The sequence below is a fragment of the Somniosus microcephalus genome, chromosome 7 (assembly GCF_052327205.1).
Source record: "Somniosus microcephalus isolate GS21.2 chromosome 7, FLI_Smic_1.0, whole genome shotgun sequence".
Taxonomy (NCBI): Eukaryota; Metazoa; Chordata; class Chondrichthyes; order Squaliformes; family Somniosidae; genus Somniosus; species Somniosus microcephalus.
The window spans coordinates 19852888-19869393 of record NC_140993.1 but is presented as its reverse complement, the minus strand read 5'-3'; the positions used below and the strand labels follow the sequence as shown (position 1 = coordinate 19869393).

Genomic DNA, 16506 nt, shown 5'->3' with positions numbered 1-16506 from the left:
TTCAAACATATGTTATTTTGTAGTAGACAGGTTCAGCTTTTACTTTGCATTTGCCTTTTATTAAAAAGAATAAAAAACTGGCCACTGCTGTTGCAAGGGGGTAAGTACACGATATGGACTAGAGTTCTGTTACGGCTTGAATCAAAAACTCACTGGATAGTTGGATGCCATTGAAGTGAAATATCACATTGGACTTGACGATGTTGGTGGCGCTAAAATATAGAAAATTAACTTTGCCGTTATCATTTATAATTGGATTTTTTTTTTAATGGAGAAATGTTACAACAAATATATGTCATTAATAATATTTGGGACACTTAAAGCTCAGAAAAGCTTTACAAAAGCGGGTGCCTTGTATTAAATCCCATCGTGCAGCTACATTTTTAAACTAAACTTCTAGTTTACATGTATTTAAAAGAAATGTTACTATTATATGTACAAGGGGCTGTTCTCGAGCACATTTTTAGGTGAACTATAACTGTACCTATGAAGTATATTAAAACTTGAACACATACTTGGGAGCAAAGATATTGCTTTCACAATGAAAGAAAGAAAAATCTTGCATTTATATAGCGCCTTTCACATCCTCAGGATGTCCCAACTCACTTTACGGCCAACGATGTACTTATGAAGTGTAGTCACTGTTGTCATGTAGGGAATCGCAGCAGCCAAGTTGTGCACAGCAAGCTCCCACAAACAGCAATGTGATAATGATCAGATAATCTGTTTTAGTGATATTGGTTGAGGGATAAATATAGCCCAGGACACCGGGGAGAACTCCCCTGCTCCTCTTCGAATAGTGGCCGTGGGATCTTTTGCGTCCACCTGAGAGAGCTGACGGGGCCTCGGTTTGACGTCTCATCTGAGAGACGTCACCTCCGACAGTGCAGCACTCCCTCAGCACTGCACTGGGAGTGTCAGCCTAGATTGTATGCTCAAGTCCCTGGAGTGGGGCTTGAACCCCACAACCTTCAGACTCATTGTCATACCACTAATCACACAGTGTGAAAGCATAAATTCAAATATATTATCCACGTGGAGTTTGCCACTAGATTCTTTTTAAAAATTTGGCCCCACATTACATATATGGGCTAGATATACTGATAGCAATTCCAAATCGTCAATGGTATTAGAATGGTTGTATCTCAAAAGAAAATATATTTATTTTTTAAAAAAGAAAATTTTCCAAAAATGTAATTCAAATAAAAACAAAAAGGTTATGTATACTGGTAACAAAATCTTCACCGCGTCCTCATATTTGTACCTGACTTTTTAAACTGGTGACAGTAATTTTTTGTGCTTGCATTAAATAATTACACAGCTTTGAAGAATTTATTTAATTTAGATTAAGTTGTTTCTTTCCTTTTTTTAAGTACACGGTTTGAATCTGTGCTTGGAGGTGAAAGAGCCTCCATTCAAGTTCTTACCTGAAAATGCAAAGAAATTTGTCAAATATTTTTTTTTTTTACAATATTCCAGAGACCGGACTTCTAACCATATCAAGTCCATCTTCATACCATGAAAGCCCCACCTGACATAACGCAAAAGCATCTAAGAGAGTGGAAGCATTCTGACATCTGTACTGATAGCAATTCCAAACACGTTCTTTCGAGGCTCTTATTTACGAAGCTGAAAACAATTTAGGGGATAAATTCAGTATCGCCGCGTTTTGGGGCGCTATAATTGGCCGTGCGCAAAGTTTAGCGCCTGGTGCTAATTATCGCCTCTGACGGCAAACTTGGCTTTTATCGCCCCTGGAGGTGGTTGGAGCGCTAAATCAGGCACGTCACACCTGTCTTAAGTCGCAAAGGCCGAGCAGTGAGGCGCTACCTCAGAGCGCTGGCGAAGCAAGGAAGGGCAAATCAAAATGAACCTGCAAAGTGCTGCTCAGTACCCAAAACTCCTTCACACAGCATTGAATCTCATCAGAAGTCTCTCTCTCTCAGAATGCGTGGTGCAAAAATACCACCAACAAAAAAAGGCAGGAAGCGGTCACCTTTAAATAGCGCTCCACCAGTCCCTTTCGGACTGCAAAACGCTCCCCTCAACCGGTCGTTGCTAGCGGCAGGCGGTAAGGCAGGGGGCGCCACTCAATATCCGGTCCCGGGCGCTACCGGGGCGTTGCGCACTCGACTGACGTCACGATCTGCCGGCGCAGGAGATCGTGGCGGTAGTGTTTAGCGCCGCCACAAAATGTCTAGTTAATTTCGCGAGCGGCGCAAATATCGTCGCGCCCGGGCGCTAGTTGCTTTGCGCCCCATTAGCGCCCTCTTAAGGTGCTAACGGGAGGGGCAAACAACTGAATTTTCCCCCCTTTATTATATTTATATAGTGCTTCTCATTTTTTTTTTTTTTAAAGTTCCAGAAAAATTTACAAGGAGCCGAGAGATAGACACGAAGTAGGAAGTGAAGGAACTTGTGTGGAGTGGGACGCATGGTGGAAGAATGAGGCCAAGGGCATGGTTAAAGAGACAGGTTTTTCAGGATACCTTGAAAAGTATCAAAAGAGGTACCAATTAAAGTGGATTTGAAAGGGAGCTCCAGAGTAGTGGTGCAATGGATGACAGATGACGGCCCCTGATGATACAACGGAGGTGACAATGGACAAGCAGTGATCCAAACCCCTGTGGAACAATAGGTGAGGACTTATGGCTGGACAAGATTACTTAAATAGCATGAGATGAGACCAGAGAAGAGACTGAGTAAACTAGACCTGTATTCTCTTGAATTCAGAAGAATGAGAGGGAATCTCATTGAAGCATACAGAATTATTACAGGGCTTGATAGGGTGGATGCTGGGAGAATGTTTCACTTGGCTGGGGAATCTAGAACCAGGGGCCACAGCCTCAGGATAAAGGGTAGGCCATTCAGGACTGAGATGAGAAGAAATTTCTTCACACAGAGGGTGGTGAATCTTTGGAATTCTCTACCCCAGAGGGCTGTGGAGGCTCAGTCAGTGGGTATATTCAAACAGAAGTCGATAGGTTTCTGACTAGTAAGGGCATCAAGGGATATGGCAATAAGGCCGGTGAATGGAGTTGAGGCAGAAGATCAGCCATGATCTCACTGAATGGCCTACTCCTGCTCCTATTTCTTATGTTCTTATGGAGGGATTTGAAAGTGAGTGAGGATCTTTAAGTCAATGCGTAGGACAACAGGAGCAGCTCGGTGAGAGGGAAAGACCAGCCAAGCTTCTGTTGGATACAGGATATTAATGCTCTTATCCAAGATTATGTTACGGATGCAAAGGGCACTGTCCTCCGGAGAGCAGACATCTTGCACAGCAATAGAGAGGGGATAGGTAGTTGAAGACACACGAGAGTGCCTGGAGGAGGAGTTGAAGGATCAGGGAGGGGCAAGAGGTTGGAGGCACTGTCTCCTGAGCAGTGCAACAGATGTGGTAGTTGCTGGGAGAAGGGTGTGAAACAGCTTGGATGTATTCCTGCAGACAGTCAGCAGCCTGTGCAGCAGAGGTTGTCGATACTGGAAGGGAGAGACACTGTGAACCTGTCCAGAGCAGATAAGAGCATGGAACAGTAGGATAGGAGTTGGGGAAAGTCACAAGACAGGAAGGAAATCAATAAGGTCATGGAACATAAGAATTAGGAGCAGGAGTCGGCCATACGGCCCTTCAAGCCTGCTCCGCCATTCAATAAGATCATGGCTGATCTTTGACCTCAACACCACTTTCCTGCCCAATCTCCGTATCTCTTGATTCCCTTAATCCAAAAAGATCGACCTCTGTCTTGAATATACTCAACGACTGAGCATCCACAGCCCTCTGGGGTAGAGAATTCCAAAGATTCACCACCCTCTGTGTGAAGAAATTCCTCATCTCAGTACTAAATGGCCGACCCCTTATCCTGAGACTATGCCCCCTAGTTCTAGACTCTCCAGCCAGGGGAGACAGCTTCTCAGCATCTACCCTGTCAAGGCGCTAATGTTCCTCATCTTTTTAAAAAATTTGGTTTTGCGCTCCAGGAAGGAAGTGAAGCGCTAAATCAAACGCGCCACTTTCTTCCTGGAGCACAACAGGCAGCAGGCGGGGCAGTAGGTGAGCAGGGCTGTACACTGGGCTGTGCAGCACTGCTGCGTTGGAAGGCTCCTTCCCTCCTTTAAAGGGAAGGGCCATCGCTGCAGGCTCTGCAAGGGCAAAACTTACCTGGTCCCCGACAGCAGCCACGATCCGGCCCAATCAGCCCGATGCTCTGCAGCAGAGCGCCGGGCTGATCGAGCGCTGGGGAAAAAAAGGAAAAAAAAAACAGAAAACAAGCATTTGATTATTTTTTTCCCTACCTCGGCCACCTCGCCTTTAAATCTCGTGCCCGGAGCGCCCGGCCTCCTGATGAACGCCTCCTGCAGCTATTGGTGTTGCCGCCCAGCGATGCTGCAGGGGGCGGAACCAAAGTTCGGATCCGGGGCGCTACCGGGGCGATGCGCACGCCGATGAAGTCACGATCTCCGGGCGAAGGAGATCGGGGCGCAACGCCATACCGCCGCCACAAACCTCCCGTCGAATTTAGCGGGAGGCGATCTTCTCACCGCGCCCGGGCGGCAAGTGGCTAGCGCCCCCCAGAGGCGATGACCGGAGGCGCAAAGGTGCCCATTTCTCCCCCCTTATGTGGCTTGGTGTTAAATTTTTGTTCGATAATGCTCCTGTGAAGACCTCTTACACTATATGCAAGTTGTTGTCATTGATGTGATAGCAAGTATATTTTCCTTTGAAGGTGTTTTCTCGTATTCCTAAGCAGAAACACTGATTTTGGTGCTGAATTACATTGGTGCTGCAATGTCAAACAACTGTCTCTGGAAGCAAATAAATCTATTAATAAAAACATATTACATTAACAAGTGACCTCAAGTTAATTTTTTTTTTTTAAAAAGCAACATTTTGACGAACTCAATTTTTTCACATGTCAACTCGCTTTAAATCAAAGATGATTACTTCAAACAGTGTCACCATGGTTAGAAACACTGTAAAACTGGGATCAATTGGGCAAATTCCTAAATTTATATGATGCCGTATCTGTGACACGCATCTGAACTGAATGAACTGTGAAGGTTCAGCGTGCATCTGATCTAATGCTCCCTCGCTGTAGCTTTCTTTTTTTGGTTGCAATGGGACTAGGTTGCCCTGCTTCAAATTATGGAGGGCCGGCATGCCAGTATGAGGCCTGGATTAATTCACCTACTCATAGGGGATTTGCCTCAGTTGGGAATGGATTTATTACAGTTTCACACATGGAATGAAGCTCGTGTCAGCTGAGGCCAGTGACACTTCATATGATTCAAATTAACCTGTAACAGGCACTCTGCTGGGCCCAACCACTGTGTAAAAATGACGACATTTTTTTTCTCCTCGAGAGAAGAAAAAAACTGGCTTGATAGAAACCAGGGATGCCAGGTCATAATGGTTGCAATTTGTTCCAACTAATCTATCACCTGCCGGAGTTATTGGTCTAGTGGGTTTCTGATCACATTATGCTGCAGGTTTTCGAGAAACCACTGACCTTGTTAATGGACGGAATTATACCCTTTGCTAAATTCAGGAATCTCTTGAAGAAATACTTATTTGGTATCCTGAACCAGTGTGGGGCAGGGCTGGGGGGGGGGGGGGGGGCGGCTCAATCAATCACATGTTTATACGGCAGAGGGGAAACAGGCAGCAGAAGTTTTATTTGAATTATGTTATGTGTAACATTTTGGATACAGCAAATAATCCTTTTCTTTTGCCAGAATGGTAACACAATGCTACTATTTTTTAAGCGTACAGGATGCCAACATCAGTTTTTATTGCTATTTTCTGAAGGCCCATATAAAGCTATGTCTCTCCAGCTAGTAATAAACTAAAGTAAGCCGTGGAGGACCTTAAACTACAAGAATTTGAAGCCAGCCAGGATGATGGACGGGCTTACACCACCGATTTATAACCTGCACAGATACGCCAATAATTGGCTTTTTCCTTACAGAGTACACCGTTACATTCTTATCGTCCAGGTCTGAGTGTTGCTAGCACCATTTCCTGCAGGAACTATAACGTGTACACACCAACACTAGTATCCTGTTACCTCAATCTGGAAAAAATATATGTTGGCTGCCTTTGCCAAATGTATGGAAAAATCGCCCCTTCATGTGGTATCAAGTGCATTACCATATCCTGCCATTACCCATTCATTAGCGGTTTCACTGTCTAGCTACTTGCTGTCATTGAACTCGGCTTTTTATAATGCAGAATGACTGCTGGGCTTCCTGTGTGTTTGAATTACGAGATTAAGTTTCTGCTAAATTGCATCTGTTTATCTCCTTCTCCTGCCAACTGACAAATTGTTTACAACGTACAGTTCACTTGAGTAAATTTTAAAAAATCTTCACTCAATCCTCTGAGGATTACTGTTCCAGCTTGCACCACATAAAAATCGAGCGCAAGAGGATGAAGGGTGCAGCTCCGCCCGAGAAGCGTTTTAGCTGCACTCTCCTAATGGCGCACATGTGCACGATTTTTGAAGGAATCAAAAGCTGCACTTTTCGGGGAACGTATTTTAACGAATGATAGCTCGCAGACTTTGCTGCTGTAATCAAGCCCCAGTTTTATTATATATTTTATATAGGAGATGCAACACCTGCCCTTATACCTCCCCCCTTCCCACTGTCCAGGGCCCCAAACACCCCTTCCAGCTGAAACACCTGTACTTCTTGCAATCTAGTATACTGTATTCGCTGCTCACGATGCGGTCTCCTCTACATTGGGGAGACCAAACGCAGATTGGGTGACCGCTTTGCGGAACACCTCCGCTCAGTCCGTAAGGATGACCCTGAGCTTCCGGTCGCCTGTCACTTTAATTCTCCGCCCCATTCCCACTCTGACCTCACCGTCCGCGGCCTCTTGCATTGTTCCACGGAAGCTCAGCGTAAGCTCGAGGAACAGCACCTCGTCTTCCGATTAGGCACTTTACAGCCTTCCGGACTCAATATCGAGTTCAACAATTTCAGATCATAACCTCGGCCCCTATCATATTTATATATTTTTATCCACTCCTTTGATTTGTGCCTTTTCCTTTTTCTCACTCCCACATGGCAGCTGTCTCTCATTCTGCCAGCGCCTTTCACACTTCATCTAGAGCCATCTTTTGTCTCTTTACCTGTCCTATTACCATCTCATCTCGTCTTGAATATCTCTTAATGTCTCTTCACCTCCCAGACCTTCCCTTTTGTTCTTTCACCCCTATTTCCCAGCCCCCAAACTGGCCTTTTAATCTGTTTCATTTCCTGCCTTTTTTTTCTCAGTTCTGACGAAGGGTTTTGACCTGAAACGTTAACTCTGTTTCTCTCTCTGCGGATGTTGCCTGGCCTGCTGAGTTTTTTCCAGCGTGTTCTGTTGTTATTTCCCGTTTTTATTTTTCCTGGTGACTTAGATCACACAAGCACGGGCACCGGTAGTGTAAAGTCTTGTGCTCTTACCTGGCCCGTTGAGGAAGTCTTTGATTTGTAAAGAGATGAGCGGAGGGGGAATGCCGGCTTTGAGATCGGCATCCCCCGCAACAGTCTGCAACCAAAACACACTGTAGTCCAGAGCTTCGGGAAGTGTCTTCCCAGGATCTACAACAAAAACAAAAAATGAAATCACATATTACATCACTCCTCTCGCTTTTTTTGGGGGAAAAGGCTGAAATGTGAGGAACGAGCATTGCCAAATTAAGTGCCAAATTTGACAAACTGCTTCAAATGCCAGATATAACATTTATCCCAGTGAAAATCATTTTCCTTGTAAAAAAAAACGAAGCCGCTGGAGGTTCGTGTTTAATGTAAAATATGGATTTAGTTTGCCCTCACGTTGAATTACACAACAACATCGGATTATATAGGAAACTCTCGTTTAAACGGCACCTAAATATCCGGAATTCTCTATTAACCGGCCAAATTCATACTCCGAAAACAACACCTCAATAACCGGAAATGTTGCCGAGTCCGAGTCTCCCGCGGTGGCCGAGTTAGTCAGTGGGGGTAGTTCTCCAAACTGCCACGACTCGGCTTCTTGGCGCTGTCGGAAGTCCAAACACCTCAATAACAGGAGTCTGACTCTCCCGCGCTGCCGGTATTCTCTTTAACACAACATTCTGCAAATTATACTGCACATTTCTTGATTTTTTTAAATTTTTGTATGTTAAAAATAGCCTCGGTAGATAACCCTCTCCGGCATCCGGAATTTTTAATCAACCGGCACCAAGAGTTTCCTGCACAGAGATAAAACTAATCTCAAAATATCCCACTCATTCATTACAAATCAGCTCTATTTTCCCCCTCGCCAGGCAATCTGTTTAATTTAGAATAAATGGAACTCTCCTATTTTAGTGCAATGTACTTTCATCCGCTCACATCGAGAGAGCAGGCAAAGCAATGCCAGACCCTCAATAACAGGATGTTGGCTTCTACCGCCATCTTGAATGCCGTGCAAGTCCACCAAAGATTCTGCAATACTGAGCTCAGACTAAACGCAAAGTGGCAGCACAACTAGGTTAAATGGCAAAGTACTTGTCTCATTTGCAAAGGAATGAACAGAATGAATATATGTAACGGGATTTACATATGGCTGTAGATATGCCAACACTTTCTCAATTGTTGAGAAAAATCAACATGTCATGTCCTTCCCAATTTGTATCGTCCTTCATGAGTAGCATCTGAGACACGCAAGTAAATCTTTCTTCATTCCACACTTCTGTAGGATCAACAATCCTACGCACATCTTAAGCAGCTAAACCGTGGAATACCCACCTCGCAACTATTGCGGTCCGATTCACAAATCTGAATCTTCTGCTCTCAACCATAACACAATATAATCTATCCCCATTTTCCATCATGTTCTTTCTAAAGTTTCCTGATTGCTAAGATTTCTGTTGTCACTGATAAAATATTTGCCATGCTACAACTTACCAGTGTAAATTATACCCATTAAATTGTGTACATAAATCTATATTCCGTTCAATGCATGCTACTGTCTCACCTATATCATAGAAAGTTACGGCACAGGAGGAGGCCATTCGGCCCATCGTGTCCGTGCCGGCCGACAAAGAGCTATCCGGCCTAATCCCACTTTCCAGCTCTTGGTCCGTAGCCCTGTAGGTTACCGCACTTCAAGTGCATATCCAAGTACTTTTCAAATGTGATGAGGGTTTCTGCCTCTCCCACCCTTTTAGGCAGTGTGTTCCAGACCCCACCACCCTCTGGGTGAAAAAAGTTCTCCTCAACTCCCCTCTAATCCTTCTACCAGTTACTTTAAATCTATGCTCCCTGGATATTGACCTCTCTGCTAAGGGAAATAGGTCCTTCCTATCCACTATATCTCGGCCCCTCATAATTTTACACACCTCAATTGAATCTCACCTCAGCCTCCTCTGTTCCAAAGAAAACAGCCCCAGCCTATCCAATCTTTCCTCATAGCTAAAATTCCCCAGCCCAGGCAACATCCTCGTAAATCTCCTCTGCACCCGCTCTAGTGCAATCACATCCCTCCTGTAATGTGGTGACCAGATATATATCAGTGTTACTAAGCAGTCATTTTTATCAATAACTTTGTTAAAGGATGCTCTTTATTCTAGTAAACGTTCACGAAAGGAAAAGCATAAAACTAAAGTGGAAGAAGCAGCGAGGGAGCCAGTTCCACTTGAACAGCTAGCTCCAGCACAAGCACAATGGGCTGAATGGTCTCCTAGCCTGCAATACATTCTATACAGTCGTGGTTTGCAAATTTTCCTTGTGGGCTACACTCAGCAAGTGTTGGCAAATTCCTGCACTCCCCACATAACTCAGCATTGACCAGATCAAGCTCGGGACACAGAAGCAAGTTAGCAATGTTTGCACAGGCCAGCTCCGTGCTGTGTCTCGTCCGAGTGCCCCTCTAACATGATTTTTCTGGGCACGTGACTTCAACTGGGATTCTCACGTGCATTATTAAAAAGGCTTTCTGAAAGTGCCGGGCATGTATCATATATAATGACTTATCTGTTTGACCCCTAGCTCAGCTTCTGACACCATCACAAACTCAGTCAACTTTTACTTTCGTAGTACAGGTTGAGCGTCCCGAATCCAGCAACCTCGGGACCGAGGCCGAGCCGGTTTTCGGGGTTTTTTTCCGGACCTCGGAACGTGTTTCTGATGTCCGAAGTCCGGAAACGCCCGAGCCCAGGTTGCGATATTTACGGACTTCGGACGTCAGAAACACGTGCCGAAGTCCGGAAATGCCTGGGGCCCAGGTTACGTTTTTGGTAAGCCTCCCTCAGGGTGTCCGGATTCCGGAACATTTTACAGATTCAGGAGCTCCGGATTTGGGACGCTCAACCTGTATCGCCCAAGCTCCACCCATCGCTGAAATCCTCGCAAAGACCATGGGGACGGGAATTTTAAACCTGCAGGATGTGGTTAAAAATTTTTTTTTTTAAAAATCGGAAACCTGACCATTACATGCCCACTTCTGGTTTTAACGGAGGCGGGCTGGGGGGGCGGACGACTAACCTGCTAACCGGAAGCGGGTCCCGAATTTAAATATTGTAATGAGGCTGAGTGCCTCACATTTTACCTCAGTTTTAAATTTAATGCTGGCCGGCCGGCTGGGTTTCCCAGGCCACGGGAAAGCGACAGCTGAAGGGAGGCGAGAACGACTGGATGGAACAGGCAAGTGCCTCTCCAGCACTGCTTGTGGGCCGGGAGGAGCAAGAGTGCTTCCCCCACCGCGGCGATCAGCCAACCCCGCCCCCCTCACTTTGGCTCCCCACCCGATGTCCGATATTCGTCTGAGGTCATCTCCCCTCCTGGTGTCCGACCCTCTCCCGATGGCTGATCCCTGTGAGCGGCCTGGAGCTGCAGGCCAACCTGCCCGGCAGCCTCTCAGTCTGCGGCCGGGAAACGATAGAAAAAAAGGAAATTAAATCAGGTCCTGCCGTTAAATTCAGCAGTTCCTCCGGGGAAACCTGTACTTCCGGGTTTTCCAGCCGCTAAATCTCCCCGCACCCTTCCTGCCTCGCAGTTATTATCGGGGCCCATGCCTCTGTAACCTCCAGGAGACCCATACCAATGTTCTCCTGACAGACCTCATGAACTTCAGCTCATCCAAAATTCTGCTGCCCGCACCATATTCCACAATCCTGTCCTTACTGATCTACATTTGCAGTTGTTTCAAATGTTTCGGTGCTTTTGGAGCCATCTCCCACCACGAGTTATCATCCTAAGGATAGGAGCAATGAGGGAAAAAATTGGCGTGAAACTTAAAATGGTTCCTTTGACAGATTATTTCCCTATACAGGTAGACTATCCTTTATCCGAAAAACCTCGGGACCAGCCGAGTTTCGGATAAAGGAGAATTTCGGATTTCGGAAGGTGGGTCGGCGGGGGTCTGCGGTGGGTCGTGCGCACGACTTACGCTGACGCTCAGCGTAAGTCAGTCGGGGTCGGCGGGGGGGTCGGCGGTTGTCGGGGCTGGCGGGGTCGGCGGTTGTCGGGGCTGGCGGGGTCCGCGGGGGGGTTCGGCGGTTGTCGGGGCCGGCGGGGGGGGTCGGCGGTTGTCGGGGCCGGCGGGGTCCGCGGGGGGGTCGGCGGTTGTCGGGGCCGGCGGGGTCCGCGGGGGGGTCGGCGGTTGTCGGGGCCGGCGGTTGTCGGGGCTGGTGGGGTCGGCGGTTGCCGGGGCCGGCGGGGTGGGGGGTCGGCGGGGGGTCGTGCGCACGACTTACCCTTTATCCGAACTTCCGAAACCGGAACCCTCTAAAAACCGAAGGTTTTTTCGTTCGTACGCACGACTTACGCTGAACGAAAAAACCTTCGGTTTTTAGAGGGTTTCGGTTTTCGGAAGTCCGGATAAAGGGTAGTCTACTTGTATATTAAATTTAGTTGGAGAATGTTACCTCACCATGTAGCCATGCTTTCACTTATGAGCTTCAGCAGTACGAATATGTTATGGAACTATGAGAGTCATCCTTGTGCAGTGTGGAAGAGACTAGGATTTATTTTTACGCTCAAATTAATTAAAATATTAACAAAAAATGAGAAAAAACACCTTGATGCCAATCTACCCCCATGTTAAGAATGGCAATACTGTTATGTCCATATTAATAGATGTACAGGAAACTTTGGTTTATCCGGAGGTTAACTATCCGGAATGCTCGAGCCACCGGCAAAAATCAGGAGCCGTTTCGTTAGGTTTTTTTCTTTTCGTTGCTTTTTTTTCACCAGTCAGGCTCTGCAAGGTCTCGCTGAAGCTAAGCTACAGAGATGCTTGCAAGGTACGGCTGACTGTTTAGAAGCTGTTGCTAAGCAACAGGGTTTGTTGCCAGATACGGAGCTCAAAATCTCCGTATGTTTCAACATTAGCGCTGGTTTGTCCGGCAGTTTTGATGGGACGGCAACAGCTCGGTCCCGTCGGTGCCGGATAGCACAAAGTTTCCTGTAGTCACTTTAATTCTCCGCTCCGCCCTGGCCTCTCTGTCTTCGGCCTCCTTCACTGTTGAAACTCAATGTAAGCTCGAGGAACAGCCCCTCATCTTTCCATTAGGCACTTTACAGCCTTCCGGACTCAACACTGAGTTCAACAATTTCACATCATAACCTTTGCTCCCATTTTTTCCAGACGGCAGCTGTTGCTGATGATTCTGATATTCCTATTCACATCTCCTCTAGACCCATCTTTTGTATCTCTACTTGTCCCATTACCATCTCCTTTTACCTTCACCTGTTTTAATCTCTCCTGCCTTCCACCCTATCACAGACCTTCCCTTGTGTTCTTTCCACCCCCTTTTCCTGCCTCTGTACATGCTTGAAACCTGTTACATCGATAACATATTCCAAGCTCTAACGAAAGGTCAGCGACCTGAAACGTTAGCTCTGTTTCTCGCTCCACAGTTGCTGCCTGACCCGCTGAGTTTTTCCAGCATTTTCTGTTTTTATTAATAGATATAGGATTATTGTTTGTGGTAGTAAGGGGGGGGTGGTAGGAGGTAAATTTTTTAAATATTTGTTTCTGGGATGTGGGTGTCGCTGGCAAGGCATTTATTGCCCATCCCTAATTGCCCTCGAGAAAGTGGCGGTGAGCCGCCTTCTTGAACCGCTGCAGTCCGTGTGGTGAAGGTGCTCCCACAGTGCCGTTAGGTAGGGAGTTCCAGGATTTTGACCCAGTGACTATGAAGGATCGGGGATATATTTCCAAGTCAGGATGGTGTGTGACTTGGAGGGGAACACGGAGGTGATGGTGTTCCCATGCGGCTGCTGCCCTTGTCCTTCTAGGTGGTAGAGGTCGCGGGTTTGGGAGGTGCCATCGAAATGAGAATGAGAGAGAGAGAAAAATCAATAGGTAACATATTAATGGCCCAGAAATTCGGGTCGCCACGGGTGAGTGCGCGGTCACCTGTAGGGCCAATGGAAGTGGCGGTTTTGTGCATGCACTGCGCGTGCGCTGGAAACCGGAACTTCCGTTCTCTTGAAGGAAGGGGTTTGAAGGTCAAACGCGTGCGCCGGAGAGGCAGCGCGTACGCCTGGAACTTATGCTTTTTTCACAGGTTTTTCAGTGCGGGTAAGTCCCTAGCAGCTGCGCGTGGAAAAGGCAGGCCCAAGGCCCGCTTTTAACAAGGTAAGAGGTGAAGTAAGTAAAATTAAAACATTTTTTCCACAGGTTTATCATTTTAAAATACTTTAAAGAAAGGTAAGATTATTTTTAGCCCCGTTAAAAACTTTAATTAATTTTTTCAAAAATTAAAATTTTTGTTTAATATAGTTAATTTATGTAATTTATAGTTATCTTAAAAATGTGATGTTTTTAAAAAAAAAATGTATTTGAAGTTTTACTTAGGTTTTGGGGCCGATCTCTATTCATAGATTTGACAGGTCTTCCTGTCAAATCTATGAATGGAGATTCCCTGCTCCGATTGGCTCGCCATGGCCCACGTGATCTCAGGGACACTGCGAACTAGTGCGCCCCTGGGATACGCGTGCCCTGCGCACCGGCAGCTGGAGCAGGCCCAGGATCGGAATTCCACACGGGCCCACAGCACAATGGCAAGCGCGCTATGTAGAGCAGGTCGGGGGCTTGTGCCCGCGGGAAGCCTCCGACCCGAATTTCTGGACCAATATGAATTTTGAAACTGGGAAATGTTCTTACCCATACATTTGTAGTCTGGCGGGACAGCTTTCAACGTGGCATCAAAAAACGACAGATCCACCTTCTGCTTTCGGTGGTGGCAGCTCAATAACAAAGACGGCTGAGATATCACTAAGTATAGGAAGGGCTCCAGCTGAAGATCATTTGCTCCTCTACGGCCCGGCTGTCGGACTATGGTGACACCCAGAGCTTGTCGAGCTGATGACCTGCTTGGCGTGTGGAGACTCTCCAGTGACAAGTGACTGGTAACCTTCCCTGTGGACAATGGGACATTACTATTCAGAAGATCCTCAGCTGTCAGTACGGCAAACCCTGGCTGGCCCGATTTGTTCTCTGGCCCGCCGGCGGTCTCAGTATTTTGCAGGTTTAATGTACTCTTGCCAACTTTGTCACTCTCTTTCTGCTGTTGGCTTTCTTGTTGGGGTTTTGATTTGGAGCTAACTGTAAATGAGTAGGTCATCAGTGAGATACGGCTGGCTGTAATAAATATATCAAACGGAATAAAATTTAAATTCTTCACAATGGAAGACTGGCGGGAAGGTCTTGCAAGGCGATGATGGCTGGTTCCACTCTGTTGTTCAATTTGAACAATCCGAATTCGAGCACTGTCACTCCCAATACCACTGTCCTGGGCTCCACTGTGCCGTGAGGAAGTGTCCATTGGAGTTCCTTCTTGCGAGGAGGTCTTATTCTGCTCTTGTTGACAAATCTGCAATGATAAGATGTGAGAGTTACATATATTAGCGCAATGATAAGATGTGAGAGTTACATATATTAGCGCAATATTGGAATTTCTGGCATGCAAATAAGCGAAGACATAAAAGACTAAGTCAGCAGTGCACAAGATTATACACAGCATGTTTTCCAATAACATTAATGGCCCAGATTTTGCTGTCGAACTAAGTGAGGCAAATGGCGCTCGCTGTTCTTTATGCACAAATGGTACAGCAACTTTAGGCGAGGAGAAGATGCGCAGTTAAACTCAAACATCCAAAAGCTGCTATCCAAGTTGCGCTGTTCCGCCATTAGCTTTGCGAAAACGTTGTCTCGCTGTCTGCCTCACCATCGAAATGCATTGAACGGTGTAAAGTTGTTGTATTTGCGTGGTAGATACGAACTAAACAACTAAACTCGCCACAGGAAGTTAAGTTTAGTCCAGTCCAGTTTAAGTACCCTTTTAACGACATGATAAATGTTCATTACTGCAAGTCAACCTCTCTGGCACTGAAAATTAACTATTACAAGTGTGGAGTCTCATTCCTTCAGGTTTTAATTGTTGTTGGACATTTTAAAGATGTAATTTTAACAATTTTTAAAACTTTTCCTTTGTCTCTTTTCTCTCTCTCTTAATCCAATCTTTCTTTCCCTCTCTTTATTTCTCTTCCTGTGCCTGATGTGACATTGAATTCACCCACTCTAACTTACACTTCCTCCTCAGTCTAGATGCCCTGTTGCTTGCCCTGTCCACTCAGGTCCCAGATGCCCGGTTTCCCCTCGCTGTGCCGTTATCAGCTCACACTTTCAGCAACGTGCCACGCAAAAAATTTAAAAACCTAAACATGCAGGGGCAAGGCTGACTAACAGCAAACGCCGATAGGTGCCCTGCCACGGCAAATTCTAGCCCATTAATTTCGAAAAGTGTAAAAATTAAAACTTTCCAATAATATATAAGCTTCCACCTAAAGATGAATTGCAATTGTTCACCATGTTGAATAGTGCTGCCAACATCAGTAATAGCGAAGTTGTCCAAAAATATTACCATACTCATTTACCTCCCCACTGAATGTCAATATCTCATTGACATTTAACATTTTTACTTTAACATAACGTCTTCTATCATTCATAGAAACATAGGAAAAAAAGGAGCAGGAATAGGCCATTCGGCCCTTCAAGCCTGCTACGCCATTCAATATGATCATGGCTGATCATCTATCTCAATACCATATTTCCCCCTCTCTCCCCATACCCCTTGATGCCTTTTGTGTCTAGATATCTATCTCCTTCTTAAATATATTCAGTGACTTGGCCTCCACAGCCTTCTGTGGTAGAGAATTCCACAGGTTCACCACCCTTTGAGTGAAGAAATTTCTCCTCATCTCAGTCCTAAATGTCCTACCCCGTATCCTGGGACCCCTCATTCTGGACCTCCCAGCCAGTGGAAATATCCCCTCTGCATCCAGTCTGTCTAGCCCTGTCAGAATTTTATACGTTTCAATGAGATCCCCTCTCATTCTTCTAAACTCTAGTGAATACAGGCCTAGTCGACCCAATCTCTCCTTATACGACAGTCCTGCCATCCCAGGAATCAGTCTGGTGAACCTTCGCTGCACTCCCTCTATGGCAAGTATATCCTTTTGTTAGGTAATAATCCA

General features: G+C 46.0%; 1 protein-coding gene across 4 annotated transcripts in view; it reads right to left on the bottom strand.

Moving 5' to 3' along the window:
• vps13b (vacuolar protein sorting 13 homolog B) overlaps positions 1 to 16506 on the bottom strand; it is a 1087794-nt gene that overhangs the window by 189964 nt on the left and 881324 nt on the right. For all 4 annotated transcript variants that reach the window (XM_085992288.1, XM_085992290.1, XM_085992289.1 and 1 more), the window contains exons 34-35: positions 14135 to 14843; positions 7459 to 7596 (exon numbers count right to left, since the gene is read on the bottom strand). In XM_085992288.1, the coding sequence (XP_085848414.1) occupies positions 7459 to 7596; positions 14135 to 14843 (847 nt within the window). The remainder of the gene's footprint in view (positions 1 to 7458; positions 7597 to 14134; positions 14844 to 16506) is intronic.